Source organism: Phoxinus phoxinus, assembly GCF_949152265.1.
Source record: "Phoxinus phoxinus genome assembly, chromosome: 10".
Classification (NCBI taxonomy): domain Eukaryota; kingdom Metazoa; phylum Chordata; class Actinopteri; order Cypriniformes; family Leuciscidae; genus Phoxinus; species Phoxinus phoxinus.
This window is the reverse complement of record NC_136885.1, coordinates 33,600,579-33,617,172: the sequence shown is the minus strand read 5'-3', so window position 1 is coordinate 33,617,172 and position 16,594 is coordinate 33,600,579. Positions and strand designations below refer to the sequence as shown.

Here is a 16,594-nt window from a genome sequence, read left to right as displayed (position 1 = left end):
CTTATATAGAACCTTTTGGGCATAAAGTCTTCTTTAAAATTGAGTCAAGAACCCTAGAGTTCTATATAGAACCTCTAAACAATGCTAGGGTAAATTTTGGGTCAAATATGGACAAACCCAGCCATTGGGTTAATTTTTTTAATTGCATTTTTGATCCAACGTTTGGGTTTGTCCATATTTGACCCAAAATTGGGTTAAAACAACCCAGCATTTTTTAGAGTGAACAGATTACTGGCTCAGAATAAGCAGAATATGCTGCATTACTCCATTAAAACAATGTTCTCTTTATACTTTTAAGATTAAAGTATAAGCCTGAAGAAGGCCGATTCACCAAAATGATTTAATTTTCTAAGATTATAGTTTCAAAATCTCCCACTGACAATGTTGTAAACAATTTTTTTTATGATAGTTACAAACTAAAGTTAGTTAGAACCTACAAAATGGTTGAAATCATGTACTTTGACTTGGTAAAAAAATAAAAAGACGTTTTGAACAATGTTGATGATGGGCTCCATTGACTTCCATAGTATGGAAAAAATAGAAGTCAACTGTTTGGTTACTTTGTTTCTTAAATAAAAATATTTATGGAGATATTTTGACATTCTTCAAAAGATATTTTGACATTTGTGTTCAATTCATACAGGTTTGGAACAACTTGAGGGTTAGTAAATGATGACAGGATTTTCATTTTTGGGTGAACTATCCCTTTAAGTTGACAGTTCTTTTTTTTAATAAACAGAACTATTTCAATGTACAGAACATTTTAACAATCTAGAGCATTTTAGTGCAATGGAAATATTATATGAACGTTAAAAGTTCTTCATGGAACCAATGCCAATAAAGAACCTTTATTTTTAAGAGCGCGCGTCCAGCTCCCTCTCACTAAATGTCATTTGGGCCAAATGAGTGAAGCTAGAATATCCAACTCTACCCATAACTCTATTCCTCCTCCTCCCATTAGGCGTCCAGGGAGGAGGAGCTAGACGTCATTGACTCTGCAGTGAGCACCACTTGGGCCAAATCGCCAAAATGAACTGAAAATGAAAACAAACTCATATTTCCCACTGTAAATATAAATGCATTTTATTTCACTGAGTGGAAACCAGGTTCTTCAAAACGATCCCCACACCCGCCACACGATGGATGTATGCGCCCGCGGATGCGCTCTCTCGCGCGCGCGGCGCGGGTAATGACTCGCTCGCGCTCACCGCTGCTGCTGATCAGACGCGTTTGCGGCAGACCGCCCAGATCTCCGAGACTCACCGAGCTCTGTTTCAGCTTCTGTGCGGATCACAACGGCTTCATTTCAACGCGTCTACAGCGAGAGAATATCCCGCAGCGACCCGCGTTCATCGGCGTTCGTTTTCTTCCGTCCTTCTCTGGTGATAAACCAGGCGAGCGCGGAAGAGAACGCGCAGTAATGGGAAGATACAGCGTGCTTTCATTAGATTACATTTGCGAAGAATGACCCATCCATCTGTCGATCACGCTTTACCAGCTCAAACATCCTTCTTCGTGCACTGGACGTAGACTTTCGGAGCACAGAAGAGTTGAGCGCGTGCACGGCGCATAAAGCTACAGTTTTTCGAAACACTTGGACCGAATTTCTGCGTCTCGTCGGTTCGCGGACTCTCTTGACTTGATCTTTGGATGTATTTCTGCAGCTCTTGATGGAGTGGTGTGCACTCTGCCTAACGCACACAGATATTGTGAAGTAGGCTAACCCGTGAGGTTGCAATTTTGAGGGTTATCAGCTGAGATGCGTTTTATTTCAGTCACTGAACTTCAGTGTTGCGCTGTTTGGCCACGAGTCTTCATCTTCAGCGTCGTTAGAAAGCAGTTGTGTGGAAGCACGTTGATACTTGCCTTTAATACAGGGCGTTTTAATATGACGCGTTCACTTTTTAAAAGTGCGTTTTGTCAGTTGTAGGGAATTCGCGTGTTTTGATGAAGACGTTCAGATAAATGTTGGGTGTGCATGACATTTTAGGCAACTTAGATGCTGCTTAACCTCTTCAGTTTTATAGGTGATCATCTGGTGTGTGTTTGCAGGAACTTTGCTCGCCTTTTAATATAAGGCATTGATGCATGTTGGCTGTGCATGCCATTATTGACTAAATGCTGCTTTAACTTTAGGTTTATAAACGCCTAATTTCGCCTACTAGTTGAACACCATTGTCATTTCCACAAAGCAGTGTGTTTGCAGGCACGTTTTATTATGCGTTAATGCGATGACTTTTGGCTGTAGATATTATTATAGGCTTATGCTACTTCAGTTTCATCTCATTGATGAGCGTCTTCATCTTTAGAAAGCAGTTATTTTGGATGTGCGTAACATTGTGTTGCTTTAAGACCCTTAAAGTCTCAATTTGGTCTCTCAGATGAGATTCAAACTGAAACTTAAGGAAGCTGCAGTGATGCTCAATGACGCTCTCGCTGTGCGCAAATGTGCTGACGCCACCTGTGGTCTCTTAAATCGATTGATTCAGAAAGATTTAGGCACTTTGACCAGGAGAGAGTTCAGTTTGCACAACAGCAGTGTCGCTCGCGCTTTCTAACCACGAGACGAGAGAAGTTTTGATCGCACATTGTGTGTATCCCACAGTATAATAGTGCGTGACGCGAAAGTTGAGAGTTTAAATGGTGCTCCGAAAGTTACCCGGTGTCTCCGCATCGGGCATGGGGCTTCGTCTGTCTCAGAAATTCGTCTTTCTGCTGTTCCTGTCAGGGTTGGTAACTCTGTGCTTTGGGGCTCTTTTCTTTCTACCCGACTCCGTGCGTCTGAAGCGCATCTTCCTCTCCAAGAACGAGAGTCCCGCGGTGACCGTGGGCTCCGACAATGAGCTTTCCAAAAAGGTGCCCGTGGATCAAGAGCATCAGAGGACGGGTTTAAAAGGGGTTGAGGCGATTGTCAAACCGAAAGTGAGCCGCAAGCCCTCGGTCACCCATGGAGCGAGAACTGTGGAGAGATCTGTTGGGAGTAGAGCGCAGGACGAGTGGAGTCCGGCGAGGGCGCACGAGCCGCCGGCCAGGGACGAGCGGGTCACCTCGGCCGCTCTTAACGCCCCACACGGCACCACGTTCAGCCACGAGACGTTTAAAAAGTGCCTGCTGAAACCAGCTTTGGGGAAGGACCAGGGAAACCCATCTGATCCCGAGACGCTCAAGCGGAGGGAGAAAGTCAAAGAGGTGAGGGAGATGTGTGCATGGATGTCTCTTATTGTGTATGGATGCCCATTTCTGCCACATAGGAAAAATAAAATCCTGCTTTGGGAAATCACAATCAGACATGATTATGGGATAAAAAGTAGGATAAAAATGCGAAATTTGAATTGGTTCAGATGAAAAGTTACAATTTTAAGTAATTATTATATAAAAGTAATAGAAACTCAACTTTTCATGTCATAATGACTTTATTTCCTAATTTTCACTTTATTTTATAATTATGACACACTGTAAAAGATTTGAGGTCAAAAACTAAATTTTGTTAACTTGCTGCATTGGATATTTTCAGTTGGTTCAACTAAAAAGGTTAAAAGGTTAAAAGACCTCCAGTTCACATGTTCAGTTGGCTCAAATACATTTATCAATGCATTAAGTCAACATAAAATTGAGTTTTGTCCTCAATCTTTTAGTGAATGGGTTGATTTTTTTTAAATTATGATTTACCAAAGCATGATTTTCTTCCATAGTTGTGTAACCTATAAGATTGTAGGTTTGAAACGTGTTGGATTGTGCCTTGTAATAAGTGTCACTTGGGATAAAGGTGTTTGTTAAATGATACATTTGTTCTAAATTGCCTTGGATCAGAGGCGAACAGCAACAGGCACGACTGATATGTAGATGCCTGAAGCTATTGGGGAGGCGGGGCTAGTTGTCACATTTATTCCAGTGAAAGTCCATATAAATTAGTTGGAGTAAAGGTTTACAAAACATATAGCATATTTCCACTGCTATGGCTAAAGAATAAAAAGATATAGTTAATTGAACACATTGAACTGTATGGTGGGGCATGTTGTCACACTATTGTTCTTGCATATTAAATGCGAAACTAATCTATAAACTTCTGAAAGTCAAAACAATTCATTAAAATATCAAACCATTGGCCAACAAAACTGCATATAAAGCATGTGACAACTTTCCCTTATGTAGCCGATGTGACAGCTATCCTCCCTATGTTTTTCATCCTCATACCATAAGTTAGAATCCGCATCCGTATGAACGGATAATTACTGGCGTGTCACTTTCCTAACTGACACTTATCAGAGCGCGCTCAGGCTTCCTTTCTGCCGCTGTGTTTTTGTGCCGGTTGTTTGAAGCTGGTGGTTTGAATCCAGATAAAAGGAACTTTTTGTCTTGCAGTCAGCTGATGTGCTTTGATATCGGGAATACAGGCATTGACTCTGCTATAGAGAAGGATTGTTGCTCCTGAATCTGTCTTGGTGAATCAATGATCATTAGAGCTCTTTCTGGTGTGCTAGCGAAACCTTGTGTATCAGAATGCCCACACAGGGATGAGAACACACACACACACACACACACACACACACACACACACACACACACACACACACACACACACACACACAGCTGCAGTGGAGATGAAGTTTATCACTGAATTATGGCTTAAATTTGGATTCGTTCCTCATATAAAACAAGCAAGAAGTCTAGGAATATAGTGCACAAGTTATATGCATACTTTACTGGACTCATTTACTTATGATACTTTTTTACACTGTTTTTTTGTTAGTTGTTGTTATTTTGGGATATTCTTTAGAATTTCATCTATGTTTGAGGGAAGGAACAGTCTTTGGGGTTTAAAACCACATGATGGAGAGAAAATGATGAGAGAATTCTCATTTTGGGGAGAATTTGTCCTTTAAATGTCAGGGTGACAACACTATTTGTTCAGGTTCATAATGTTTCACAATAGGTCTAGAGTAAGGTCCAGCTTGCTGACAACATATTGATTTCTCTAACTTACCCAAGTCTTTTTTTTTTTTTTTTTCTCAGACTTTGTGAAATGAATAACTGTAGAAACAAAGTATGTTTCGGGAGCGCAGTGAGTGTATTGAAATGAGTGTTATAGCTGCAATTCAGCTTTGCATTTTCTAGTTATATCATATTTCACAGTGTCAGAAGCGCTGGATGGTTTCCAAACCCGCAGGGTATTTATAAAGCGCTGTGGTGGCAAAGCCAGTGTTTTTACCTTGCTTTAGGCAGGAGTCGGAAATAAAGGAAGAAGCAAAATCGGGCAACAAAACAAATAATTTTTCCATAACTTTAAAGTCAATGAACATTGTTCACAAACCCATTTCACTTCTTTAATCTGTCATGTGTCCGAGTCAAATCGTATTTTCAAAGACACGTGTGGGCGGGGCTTTATTTTAAGGCTCAGGAGTTGATTGGATGGTCAAAAGTGGGCGTTACATGGAGTCAGGAAGAAGTTGAGAATCGGCGAATAAGGAAAGATGTTTTGGAAGTTAAATTTTGAAGTACAAGTAAAATAAACCTTTATATTCAAAACATTGTGTAATGAATCCTTCATAAACAGAGCCGGATTGTGGATTTAGTTAATTTCTCGTCTGTTTGTGGATGTATATTAACCTGCTCTGACCTACTTGCATGTGAATCACGGAGGCTGTGTTCTGGTGCTGTTAAAGCCTCATGCTGAATTAAGTATTTACGAACGCGAGCGTTTGCACGGATGCCTCTGGCTTCCCTCTGCGCCGCCTCCTGTCAGAACGATGCATATTCATATCTGACCTAATCATGATAAACCGCTCCATTAAATAATAATCTGCCAGACGAGAGTCTTCTGAAGATCAGCTCTTCTAGAGAATCCGTGGTTTGCCTTTTGAATACCATGGTATCTTCTCTGTATCATCACAGCACTGTTTGTGGTGTAAGTGTACAAAACATTAGTCATCCGTTTCTTAGCTTTTTGGCCGGGTTGGGAAAGTGGAAATAATGGAAATGACTGTTTACAGCTCAGATCTTGTTAGCAGTCCTGGAAAACCAGTTCAAACACTTTCAAAGTTGTAAATACAACGAAGATTATTGTTGTACATTTTAGAAAAAAAATACTATTTCAGTCTTTCTGTACTTCAAACTTTCACGTTTAATTGGATGTAAAATTTAGTAGCAATTTCTGAGTGAGAATGGCTCCACCATTTATTTAGTTTTAAGTTTTGCTTGTATATCAACCAAAGTTGCTGCATCTTAATCTGTTTGGTCAATATTACTGCATTTGCATTCGGCAGGAGTTCAGCGCTGTGTGCTTTAGGCTTGATGGGCTTAAAAACAAGAACTGACTTTACATATGTTCTCCTTGACCATTGGTTGTTTGGTTGTTGCATCAACCGTGACTGTGCAAGTCAAATATTGAACTTCTATCTTCACTGGTCCAAGTTGCAGTTTATCTTGGCTCAGGACCGTCCTCTAAAGCCCGGGACACACCAAACCGACGCCAAAGAACTGATGAAAGCCGACTGTGTTGTCGCCTCGCGTCGGGGGAAAATGCTGCACGTGAACACACCGAGAGAACAGGCGACGGTCAGCCAGTGTGTGCGTTCTGCGCCTGTGTGTAAATGAGACAACTGTCTATTTCTGCAGATATATTAATCTACAGTATATTCCTCATTCAGAAAGGGAAACCGAGGCTGCAGATACACAAACCATAAACAAAGTGGGGGGTGCTTACAGTTTTGAATATCAATCCTGCAAAACACTTTCTTTATTCCACTCTGCTCATGTTAATATTGAAATATTCACCAAGGAACATTCAAGATGACGTAAGATTAGAACATCCTTCTATCTGTATTCTGTACCGCTTTGACTTCTTTGCTTGCTGTTTTGCTATTATTCTCGTGCACTGATTCGTTCACTGAGTTGAACAGCCAATCAGAGTTCCCACTTTCACCGACGGCCGACGGCCCGACGGCGTCAGACTAGAGCCAGCGGTGCGTAACACACCGGGAAAACTACGCCGGCCGACGCTCCAGAACGGCCCGTGTGGTGTGTGCCGGTGGATGTTCTGATGGACGAACTACTATTTGTTTCTGTTGTGTGGCGTTCATGGGCCGGCTAACGTGAAACCAGATTTAACTAGTCAAATGAAACTTTTTGAAACTCAAATAATGTTGATGGTAGTGCCTGGAAGCATCACTGTGGCAGTTTGGATACTTGGGGGAATTATCACGAAAACTGTTCACATTTCAACTCGGAATTAAAAGAAAAAGAAAAAATAAGACCACATATTTTGGAAAAACAAGAAAATAAAGCCTATTAGGACCATTTTGATGTTTTAATATCAAAGCTTATTTTGTATAAATCAAACATAAATGAGCAAAACAAATTTTTTACTAACAAAGATGAAACAATAGAGTTAACAAACCGAAACCTTTTTGTAAAGTGTTAACCATGCATCAATGCTTATTTGCATACATATCAACATATTTTGCATAAATAATCATATATTTAGCATAAAGCTTATTTTAGCACCATTATAATTTTTTTTCTGCATTTGCAATTAATTTTAATATCAGTGCTTAATAAATCAAACATAAATTATTGCTTGCTTTGTGTAAACATAAATCATTGCTTATTTTAAATGAATACCAGCATATTTTCATAAAGAGAATGACGTCTGTTTTAGGACCATTATGATGTTTTGCATTGTGGTGCTAATTTTAATATCAGTGCTTGTTTTGCATAAATCTCAACATATTTTGCATAAAGAAAAGAAAGCCTTTTTTTAGGACCTGAAGGATTTTTTTGTAGCATTTCTGATTATTGCAGAAAATAAAAAAATATTCTTCATCATGATAATCTTCACAAATCAACACAACTTTTATCCATTTTGAAGCATAAAGACAATCGGCAGAAGTCAAAAGCTAAACGAACTACACCATGGTCACATGACTTCAACATCACCAGCTTCAGTCAACTCTTTCCGTCTGTTTAAAAACATTTTCCCTGAAAGTTTGAGTTCTAATAGTTTGCAAGAGCGTGATATAAACAGAGCTCGGCTGTGATTGGCTAGTAGATGAGTTTACCTGCTCGGCTGAAGACGTTTCATGTCCTGACAGCCTCTGCAATCCAATTTAGCAACTTGTCAGTAACCGCATTTTTTAAGACAAGAAAAAGCTTTTACAAAAATCACAAGAGGGTTTTAGTGATGTATTTTATGTGGTAGAGCTTGTGTTCACCACAGACCTACACAAATATGTCATCCCTCTTTGTCTTTTTGGTATGTGGGTGTATTTATCAATCTTTTCCTCTTATGACACGGCTATATGATCTCGTGGCTGGCCGGTAGCCGCTGTCTGAAGCTCCTCTCCTGGTTGGAAACGTTCTTGACAGTGTTTTTTGACATTCCCCAGAAAGTCTATAGGAATTTGCGGCTGGTATCCACGAGCATGCGAAGCTTGTCGAGTCTATGGCCTCGCATTCATCATTGCCTCCCTGCTTTTGTCACGGGTGCTGACTGGAGGGTTTATCCCCTGTTGGGACATGCTGAATGGGCGTTCACCGCTCTGTGAGATGGATAGAGTTACAAGGAGCAGCTTGGCAGCTCTGGCCCGAGGCTGGGGAAAGCGCGTGCTCTTTGAGGAAAGCCAGGATCCGGTTCCACTTCTCGGAGCGGAGGAGGACTTGCAGGCCCGGAGCGACTGGTGAGGGGGCAGGAGAAGGCAACTAGCTCCTGGCTATTGAAACGGGGGATGGAGAGCGGCCGCTAAACGAGAGTCATGATTACAGCATCTGTTCTTCTGTCTCCACCTGCGCCGCTGAGAAGTGCCTTTCTCAATATGTGCAGAGTTTTGCAACAGTCTTTGCAAACTAAACTTAATGTGGTTACTTGGCTAGATGTAAACTAGATTTGGTTGTTGGAGCAGTTTTGACTCTGTGATGATTGATGAAAATGTGTCTTTTTTTATTGTTTAAATATTGAGTTTGTTTACATTGTTTTTGAGCTATTGTTTTTGAGCTATTGTTTTTGAGTCTATTAAGAACCCCACAACGGTCAGATGTCGTAAGGAGCTGTTCGCACAGGAGTCGTTCTTGCAATCCTTGTGTAATGTTTTTTTGTTGTTGTTTTTTTTGCACACATCCACTGATGTTCACACATCTTTGTTCTTTTTGAGATGCTGTATCAAGTTAAAAGTAGTTCCAATATTATACATGCATCCAAATTTTTGACTGATTTTGCCTGATTCTCTGTGACCTTACAAGTTGTTATTACTGGAAAATGAGTCATTTGGTAATTTAGACCAATTCACTAGTGAATCATTTAGACCAATTTATGAACGAATTTGGTTTCCAAGTAAATAACTGGACATGCTGTTCTTTTGTACTTTTTAATCATAAAAGAACCCTGAAAAAAAAGCATCACTGTTTCTACAAAAAAACAAAGAAGCACAACTGTTTTCAACATTGATAATAATGTTTTTTGAGAAGGACCATGAAGGATCCTGAAGGATCATGCACTGAAGACTGGAGAAATGATGCTGAAAATTCAGCTTTGATCACAGAAATAAAATGCATTCACATAGAAAATAGTTGTAATATTTCACAGTATTAGTGTTTTTACGGTATTTTTCATTAAATACATGAAGCCTTGGTGAGCAGAAAAGAAGAAAACATTACCATTCCAAGATATGTAGATGCACTGTTAAAAAAATAAGTTGTTTCAACTTAGCTTTCATGCTGCCTTAATTTTAAGTTGAGTCAACTTGAAACGTGAAGTTGTACTAGGTGACAACTTGGATATTTGAGTTGACCAAACTTAAAATTTTAAGTTGAAACTGTGGTAAGCTGCATTTACTTCCCATAGGAATTTTCACAGGACTCGTTTACAAGTCTGGAAAACATAAATCCTTACACAATTTCCCTAATGTATCCAGGTTTTCCATGGAACCCTGTGGATCTTCATGCTAATGCGCTCCGTCTGGCTGTTGTGAATGCATGTGTGCGCTGTGTGAACTGCTCTTAAGTGTACTTGCAGTATAATTTGATACTGTACTAAACATCTTTGTGATTATATGCTGTAATATAGCCAAGCAGAAAATGCAATAAGATGTCTGGTTCAAATTTGTGATCTAATTCTAGTTGCCCTGTTAAATCTGTTGTGCCTCTTCCAGCTTCTGTGAATATTTGGCTGTATTACAGTGTTTTCTTTCAGTGAAGATTAGCGCAAACATTTTCTCGAAAATCCTATTTAATGCAAAACTAAGCGTTGTGATTCTATTATATTAATGCTAGTGCAAATAATTTATCTAGTGGATGGAAAACTATGGCAGTTGCTACAAAATGCTGCAGTTTAGGATCAAGGTCAGTGAAAGCAAATGATTTATCAGTGGATAAATAATTTTGGAAATGATTTATCTAGTGCGTGCAAAGTTGTTACAAAATGCTATAGTTTAGGATCAAGGTCAGTTAAAGCACATGATTTACCAGTTGTAAAGGATTTCTCATTTGTTTGTTTTTCTTGTTGTGCCAACCTCCATGTTTGCTATTTTGAGTAACTTTGCATCAGATTCCAGTAAGCAGACATGGATGGACGTGACCTCTGCGCGCTCTGCTCTGAGCCAAACGCTCGGCCGGGGACGCCAGTTTTCCAGTGTGTGTGTGTGTGTGTGTGTGTGCGCTCAGAAGTATTTAGAGTTCAAATTCTAGGTTGTAAGCTAGCTGTCTTCTTCACTGTATTGCTTTAACTTTGAAAAACTCAGCTTTTTTCCACCACATACTGGCAGTGTAATTATGAACATGCTAATTATAGAGAATCAGACGCTTGAGCAAGAGACATTTGTCATTATAGACCACGCTACAGTAGAAACGTGTCAGCTGGTCGAGATGTTCCTGTACTGTACTGTTTACACTTGGTTATTTAAAGTGCCTCTATTATGCCATTTTAAAGGTTCCTAATTTTGTTTTGTAGTCTCATACAATAGACTTGCATGCATCCTTATCAGATAAGAACAGATACGAATGTAAATGTGTACCTTGAAATGCAATGCAAGTTGCTTTGGATAAAAGCGTCTGCTAAATGTAAATCCAAGGTCAAAAATACACATTTTCTCATAATATACGCTACATTGCACGTCACCTTATTTCTCAAAGAGTCTGAACACGTTTTGTTCGAAGATTCAGTCTAATTTCCTCCTTTCCGTGAGCCTGCTCTGCTCTGATTGGTCAGATGGCCCAGTCTGTTGTTTTGATCTACTCTGCTCTGATTGGTCAGATGGCCCAGTCTGTTGTTTTGATCTACTCTGCTCTGATTGGTCAGATGGCCCAGTCTGTTGTTTTGATCTGCTCTGCTCTGATTGGTCACATGGCCCAGTCTATTGTGTTTGATCTCTGCTCTGATTGGTCAGATGACCCAGTCTATTGTGTTTGATCTACTCTGCTCTGATTGGTCAGATGGCCAAGTCTATTGTGTTTGATCTACTCTGCTCTGGCAAAGAAGACACTGTTCACAGGCAGCCAATGAAGACCATGGACTAGCATTATGCAAATTTGTTACATTATGTAATAATGCTCATTCCTGTTGTCCATATGTGTGTTCGCTGCCTTTGACGCTGCTCTGTATGTAGTCACGTCGTAGATGGCAATTCATTATAGTCTCTTAAGATGTTATTCCTACGAAATAGGTTTTTTTTAGGGATGAATTTTGACCTGGATGTTTTCTGCCATATAATTTAAGAAACATCATGTGTGATTATGTTCGGTAACATAAACCAGTGGAGAATGTGTTAAAATCTTTGAATTTGTGATCTGATCTGATTTGAGCTGTTCTATTAAATTGGGTGCCTGAGACTCGGTTTTATTCTTCATTCAATAAAGTTTAGAGCAGGAATGCAAATCATGCATGTTACAAATATGCTGTTTAATGCAAAACTATTTGAAATGAAGCCTCGCTTTTCAGACGTCTTGACACGTTTCATCAAGATCACACTCTGCATCATTGTACCTGGTGGTTCCAGTGATTGCGAATGCCGTCTTTGGTTCAGTCAGGCGTTGTAAGTGATTTTCCACCGGGGCGACATTGGTAGAAATAGTTTTTAATTATCTGGATGTTCAGCGCGGTGCCCTGCTTTTGGGAAGAGTGTTTTGTTCATTACCAACACAATTATGTCGTTAATGAAACAGCGGAACACAGAAATCATCACAGCCCAAAGGACTTGAATCATTTTTCCTGTTTAACTTCTGTGGGAGTGACAATATCTGCCCACTTTGTTTACAGAAAGAAGCAAAGAGCAAATATGTTGCGGTCTTGTTTAATGATCGTACGGCGTTGTGGAATTGCAGATTATCGTAACACAAAGTGACACTTAATTAAGCATCGCTTCAGAAAAGTTTTAGTTGCTGAGCGACTCTCCATTATAATGACAGACCATTTCTCTTTCTTGCTTGATACTGTATATCATAATGTGATATAAAATAAAATAAAATGTGTGTATATGTTATATGATTTTGTGTATGTATGTGTATAGTGCTGTCAATTTAAAAAAAATAACGAATTAATCACACATTTTTCTGTAATTAATCAGGATTAATCGCATATTAACATCACATTCACACCCTGTTGCTGAACGTCTGGTGCATATGGCACACAAAATTGGAAAGTTTTGAAGTAGTCATCTGATTGGTTGAATTCTATAAGATTTCTGGGAGACGTACGTGTGTGTGTGTGTGTCACACTCTTTAATGGTCCGCCTGGAAACAAAGATGCCGTGAAGCCAAACCCCCTTATGGAAAAATGTGACAAAAAAAGTATCTCAAAAGTGCTAACAGTTTAGTGTACTAATGATGTTTTTTTTTTACCTTAATAACCCTAATTGCTTTTAAAATTTGTTGATATTAATATTTTGGAAAAATAAATTGTATGCACTTTTTTATGCCAGACATCCCACCCTGAAATCCCCCATTATATTATGTATATAATATAATATAAAATAGCCACATCACCCTTTCTCACACTCAATTTCCTCAACATTGTATATAATGTGCAGGCCTCAGGGAGCCGCTATAATATGCGGGAGACTCCCAGACCTTCCCCGGGAGAGGTGGGATGTCTGTTTTGCTTATGTATTTTATTCGTTTTTTCCCAGATTAATTTAAGCAAACTTTAAATCAGTCATGTTAGGGTGCTTTCACACACTCAGTCAGAGTTGGGTTTGCTCTCTGAACAGTTGTGCACCAGTGAACCGCACCTGAGTCCACTTGTAAAGCTGGTCTGGCTCGAGAGCATTCGTTCTCTCTCAGGAGTGAACCGTTACTGATGATCTATCATTTGCATAATGCACTATAATGCATGTGTCATTGCTGCTTCTCTCTTGAGCACATTCTCTTCAGAGAGCAGCTCGCATTCTCACATCTTATGCTGCGAGTCCATCGCTGTTTGTGTAAAATGTGGTGGTAAATCCAATGGGATTAACACATCAGTAACAGTGCAACTGGCGTCTTCTCTGGAGGCTTTACAGTTGCATTGGTAAACAGATGTTATACTCGTGTAATGCTCATTTTAATGACACCAACCTGAAAGTGTATTGTGAAAGCAGACCTGTAGGTTGAGATGGGGGATTTGAAATCTGTCAAATGTGGAAACAGCCAAATTCATTATAGTGCTTAAATGCATTTTCATCAGAATATTTACTTGTATACCTGGTATCTTAAATGTCTTTATTTGTTGCGTTGTTGTAATACACCTGTTCTTGAATTTATATTGATTTTTAAGTTACATTTTGTACTGCAATATTTCACTAAATATATTTATATATTTTTTATATACTTTTATTAAATGTATAAATGTATATGATAATTATTATTTATTTTTAAATGCAGTATTTATTTAAAAATGTATTTTTGAATTATAAAAATATGAATATTTGTATTTTATAATACTTTAACAAACTTATTTAACTTTGAAATGCTATTGGCTACATGACATTTGTTTTTGTTTGCTTTTAAAATGCACATATTTATGTACTTTATCTATTTGTATTTTTTTATGTATTTTTTTAGCTGCTATTCATATTAAACTATAACTAACACTACAATAAAGTTCCATTTGTTAACTTGTAAACTAACAATAAAAACTACTCATTTATTAATCTTACTTAGTCTTAAAGGAACACTACACTTTTTTTGGAAATAGGCTCATCTCCCCTAGAGTTAAACAGTTTAGTTTTACCGTTTTCGAATCCATTCAGCCGATCTCCGGGTCTGGCGGTAGCACTTTTAGCATAGCTTAGCATAGATCATTGAATCTGATTAGAGTGTTAGCATCTCTCTCAAAAACATGACCAAAGAGTTTTGATATTTTTCCTATTTAAAACTTGACTCTTCTGTAGTTACATCGTGTACTAAGACTGACAGAAAATGAAAAGTTGCGATTTTCTAGGCCGATATGACTAGGAACTATACTCTCATTCCTGTGTAATAATCAAGGAACTGCTGCCGTACCAGCGGCGCAATGATATTACGCAGTGCCTGAAAATAGGATAACTTACTGGGGACTATTTCAGGCGCTGCGTAATATCATTGCGCTGCTGGTACGGCAGTTCCTTGATTATTACTTGATTATAAAACTACTATTTTACACTGGTTGGGATCGCTGCCGCTGCGGAGTAGCCCAGTACCTGCGTGACTCGTCATAGACGTACACAAAGAGAAGTAGTTCCAGCAACAATGTTCTTCCGAAAGACGCATTATTCTGTTAATAAATGCAAGTTTATTATCGCTCGCTATAGCGCCAAAAGCCTAAAATATAAAGCCTAAAGCCTCACATTGATAAAGCCTCACAAATAACATGCAAGTATTGAGGTCCCAGCAGTCATTTAGTAATAGCTTATATTCATTCCTTTTTTTTACCTACACACCAGTGTGAATACTGATAATTTTGTTATTGCATTTCAAATAGGGCCAATTGATAGGCTACTCCTAGGCTTATGTTTTTAAATGACAAAGTGCCTACTGATGTTTTTGTTATTGTATTTTCAATATTATAGGCTATTATTTGTGCATAAGCATATCTGCTTATAGTAAACATACCGTTTGTTTGAAAACAACATATTTTGTCATCCTTGCTGCAAGCTTACAAGAGCGATAATATCATTAAATGTGAAGGGGGCCCTAAAATATTTTCTTGGGAAAAAGGGGGTCTCAGACAAAAAAAGGTTGGGAACCTCTGGTTTAATGGACATGAGCTAACACGAATTGTTGTATTTTTACCATTAGCAAAGATAACAAATGTGCCGCTCATTGTTAATGTTAGTTAATGAACAACTGTTATGTAATTGTACCTTATTGTAATGTATTACCAACTAACTTTAAGCTGTTATTATTAGGGTGTTTTCACACACGATCATCCTTTCACACCGTGTCAGTTTGACGTCAGAGTTTGGTTGGTCAAAAACAGTTGTTGTTTCTGTGATACTGAAATGATCAGGACTGAGAGATTGGGTAAAACCCTTCTGCCCCGCTGCATTACGAGCGTTCATGTGACCCATCACCTCCGCTTATATCTGCATGTCAGTCACATGACAGAAACAGCGGTTTGCTCTATGCAACGAGTGCTTCTGAGGGTCACCCACCCTTTCTGCATTTATTGTTTGGTTTCAGAAAAGCAGAGAAACAGGAAGTTGGTTTGCAGGTGTGGTAGTGCTCATGCTGAAGCAGAAACTAGAGCTGAACTCCCCCAAAACTTTGTTAGCCAATATATCTTGGGTAAAACGGTAGAACCGTTGAAGCTGGTTTGTTGTGTCAGATTGAATCTAAAAGTGTTTCCTGTTCACTCCCTTCCGTTTTCACACATGCAAATGCTTCTGGCAAGACAAAATGGCATTTTATATCTGTATGTATATATATATATGTGTGTATAAAAAAATATAAAAAATAAAAAATCTAGCTCTAGCATACTTTTTTTTTCTGGGAGTAACGGTACGTTCACACGGGGCTTCAGCGTCAACGCTTGACGGAAGGCGTGGCTGAAGTTTGGCAGACGCCATGGTCATAGCAGCATCAGCCAATGAAATTAGACAGGAATGACAGGATGAACGTGATGAACATGATTGGCTGCCGCCTGGCTACTGTATTTGCATAGAGCGATCCTGATTGGCTGACGCTTCCGTCTGCGGCGCTTCACTGGCGTTGCTCGCGGCAGAAGTTGAAAAATTCTCAACTTCTGCCGCGAGCAACGCCAGTGAAGCGCCGCCGACGGATCCACAATCCTTTTCGGCAACGCTTGACGTCACCCATTCAAAGTCAATGGGAAGCGTTGACGCTGACGCCCCGTGTGAGTGTACCGTAACATAGCATAGAGACTCATGCACAATACGACAAGCAACATGCATTAGTAAATTTTACGGTTTAAAGTTTGATTTTGAATGTTTGCAATGACTACTTTCAAGTTATTTACTAATTGGCTCTGATCTTATTCCGACCTCTGACCTTAAACCAGTAGTTAACTATTACTAACAAGTGGCAGATTGAATAGAATGGAAGTGGATGAATGCAATAAGATAAATTAAATAAATCATATATAAGAACGTTTTTTTTTTAGTCATTTCAAATCTAGGCATGATCTAGTTGT

General features: G+C 39.1%; 1 protein-coding gene across 4 annotated transcripts in view; it reads left to right on the top strand.

Annotated features, from left to right (window-relative positions):
• Nucleotides 1-1,066: 1,066 nt before the first annotated feature.
• LOC307005479 (mannosyl-oligosaccharide 1,2-alpha-mannosidase IA) overlaps nt 1,067-16,594 on the top strand; it is a 219,284-nt gene continuing 203,756 nt past the window's right edge. For all 4 annotated transcript variants that reach the window (XM_079625698.1, XM_079625697.1, XM_079625696.1 and 1 more), the window contains exon 1: nt 1,067-3,189. In XM_079625698.1, the coding sequence (XP_079481824.1) occupies nt 2,641-3,189 (549 nt within the window). In that variant the 5' untranslated portion in view covers nt 1,067-2,640. The remainder of the gene's footprint in view (nt 3,190-16,594) is intronic.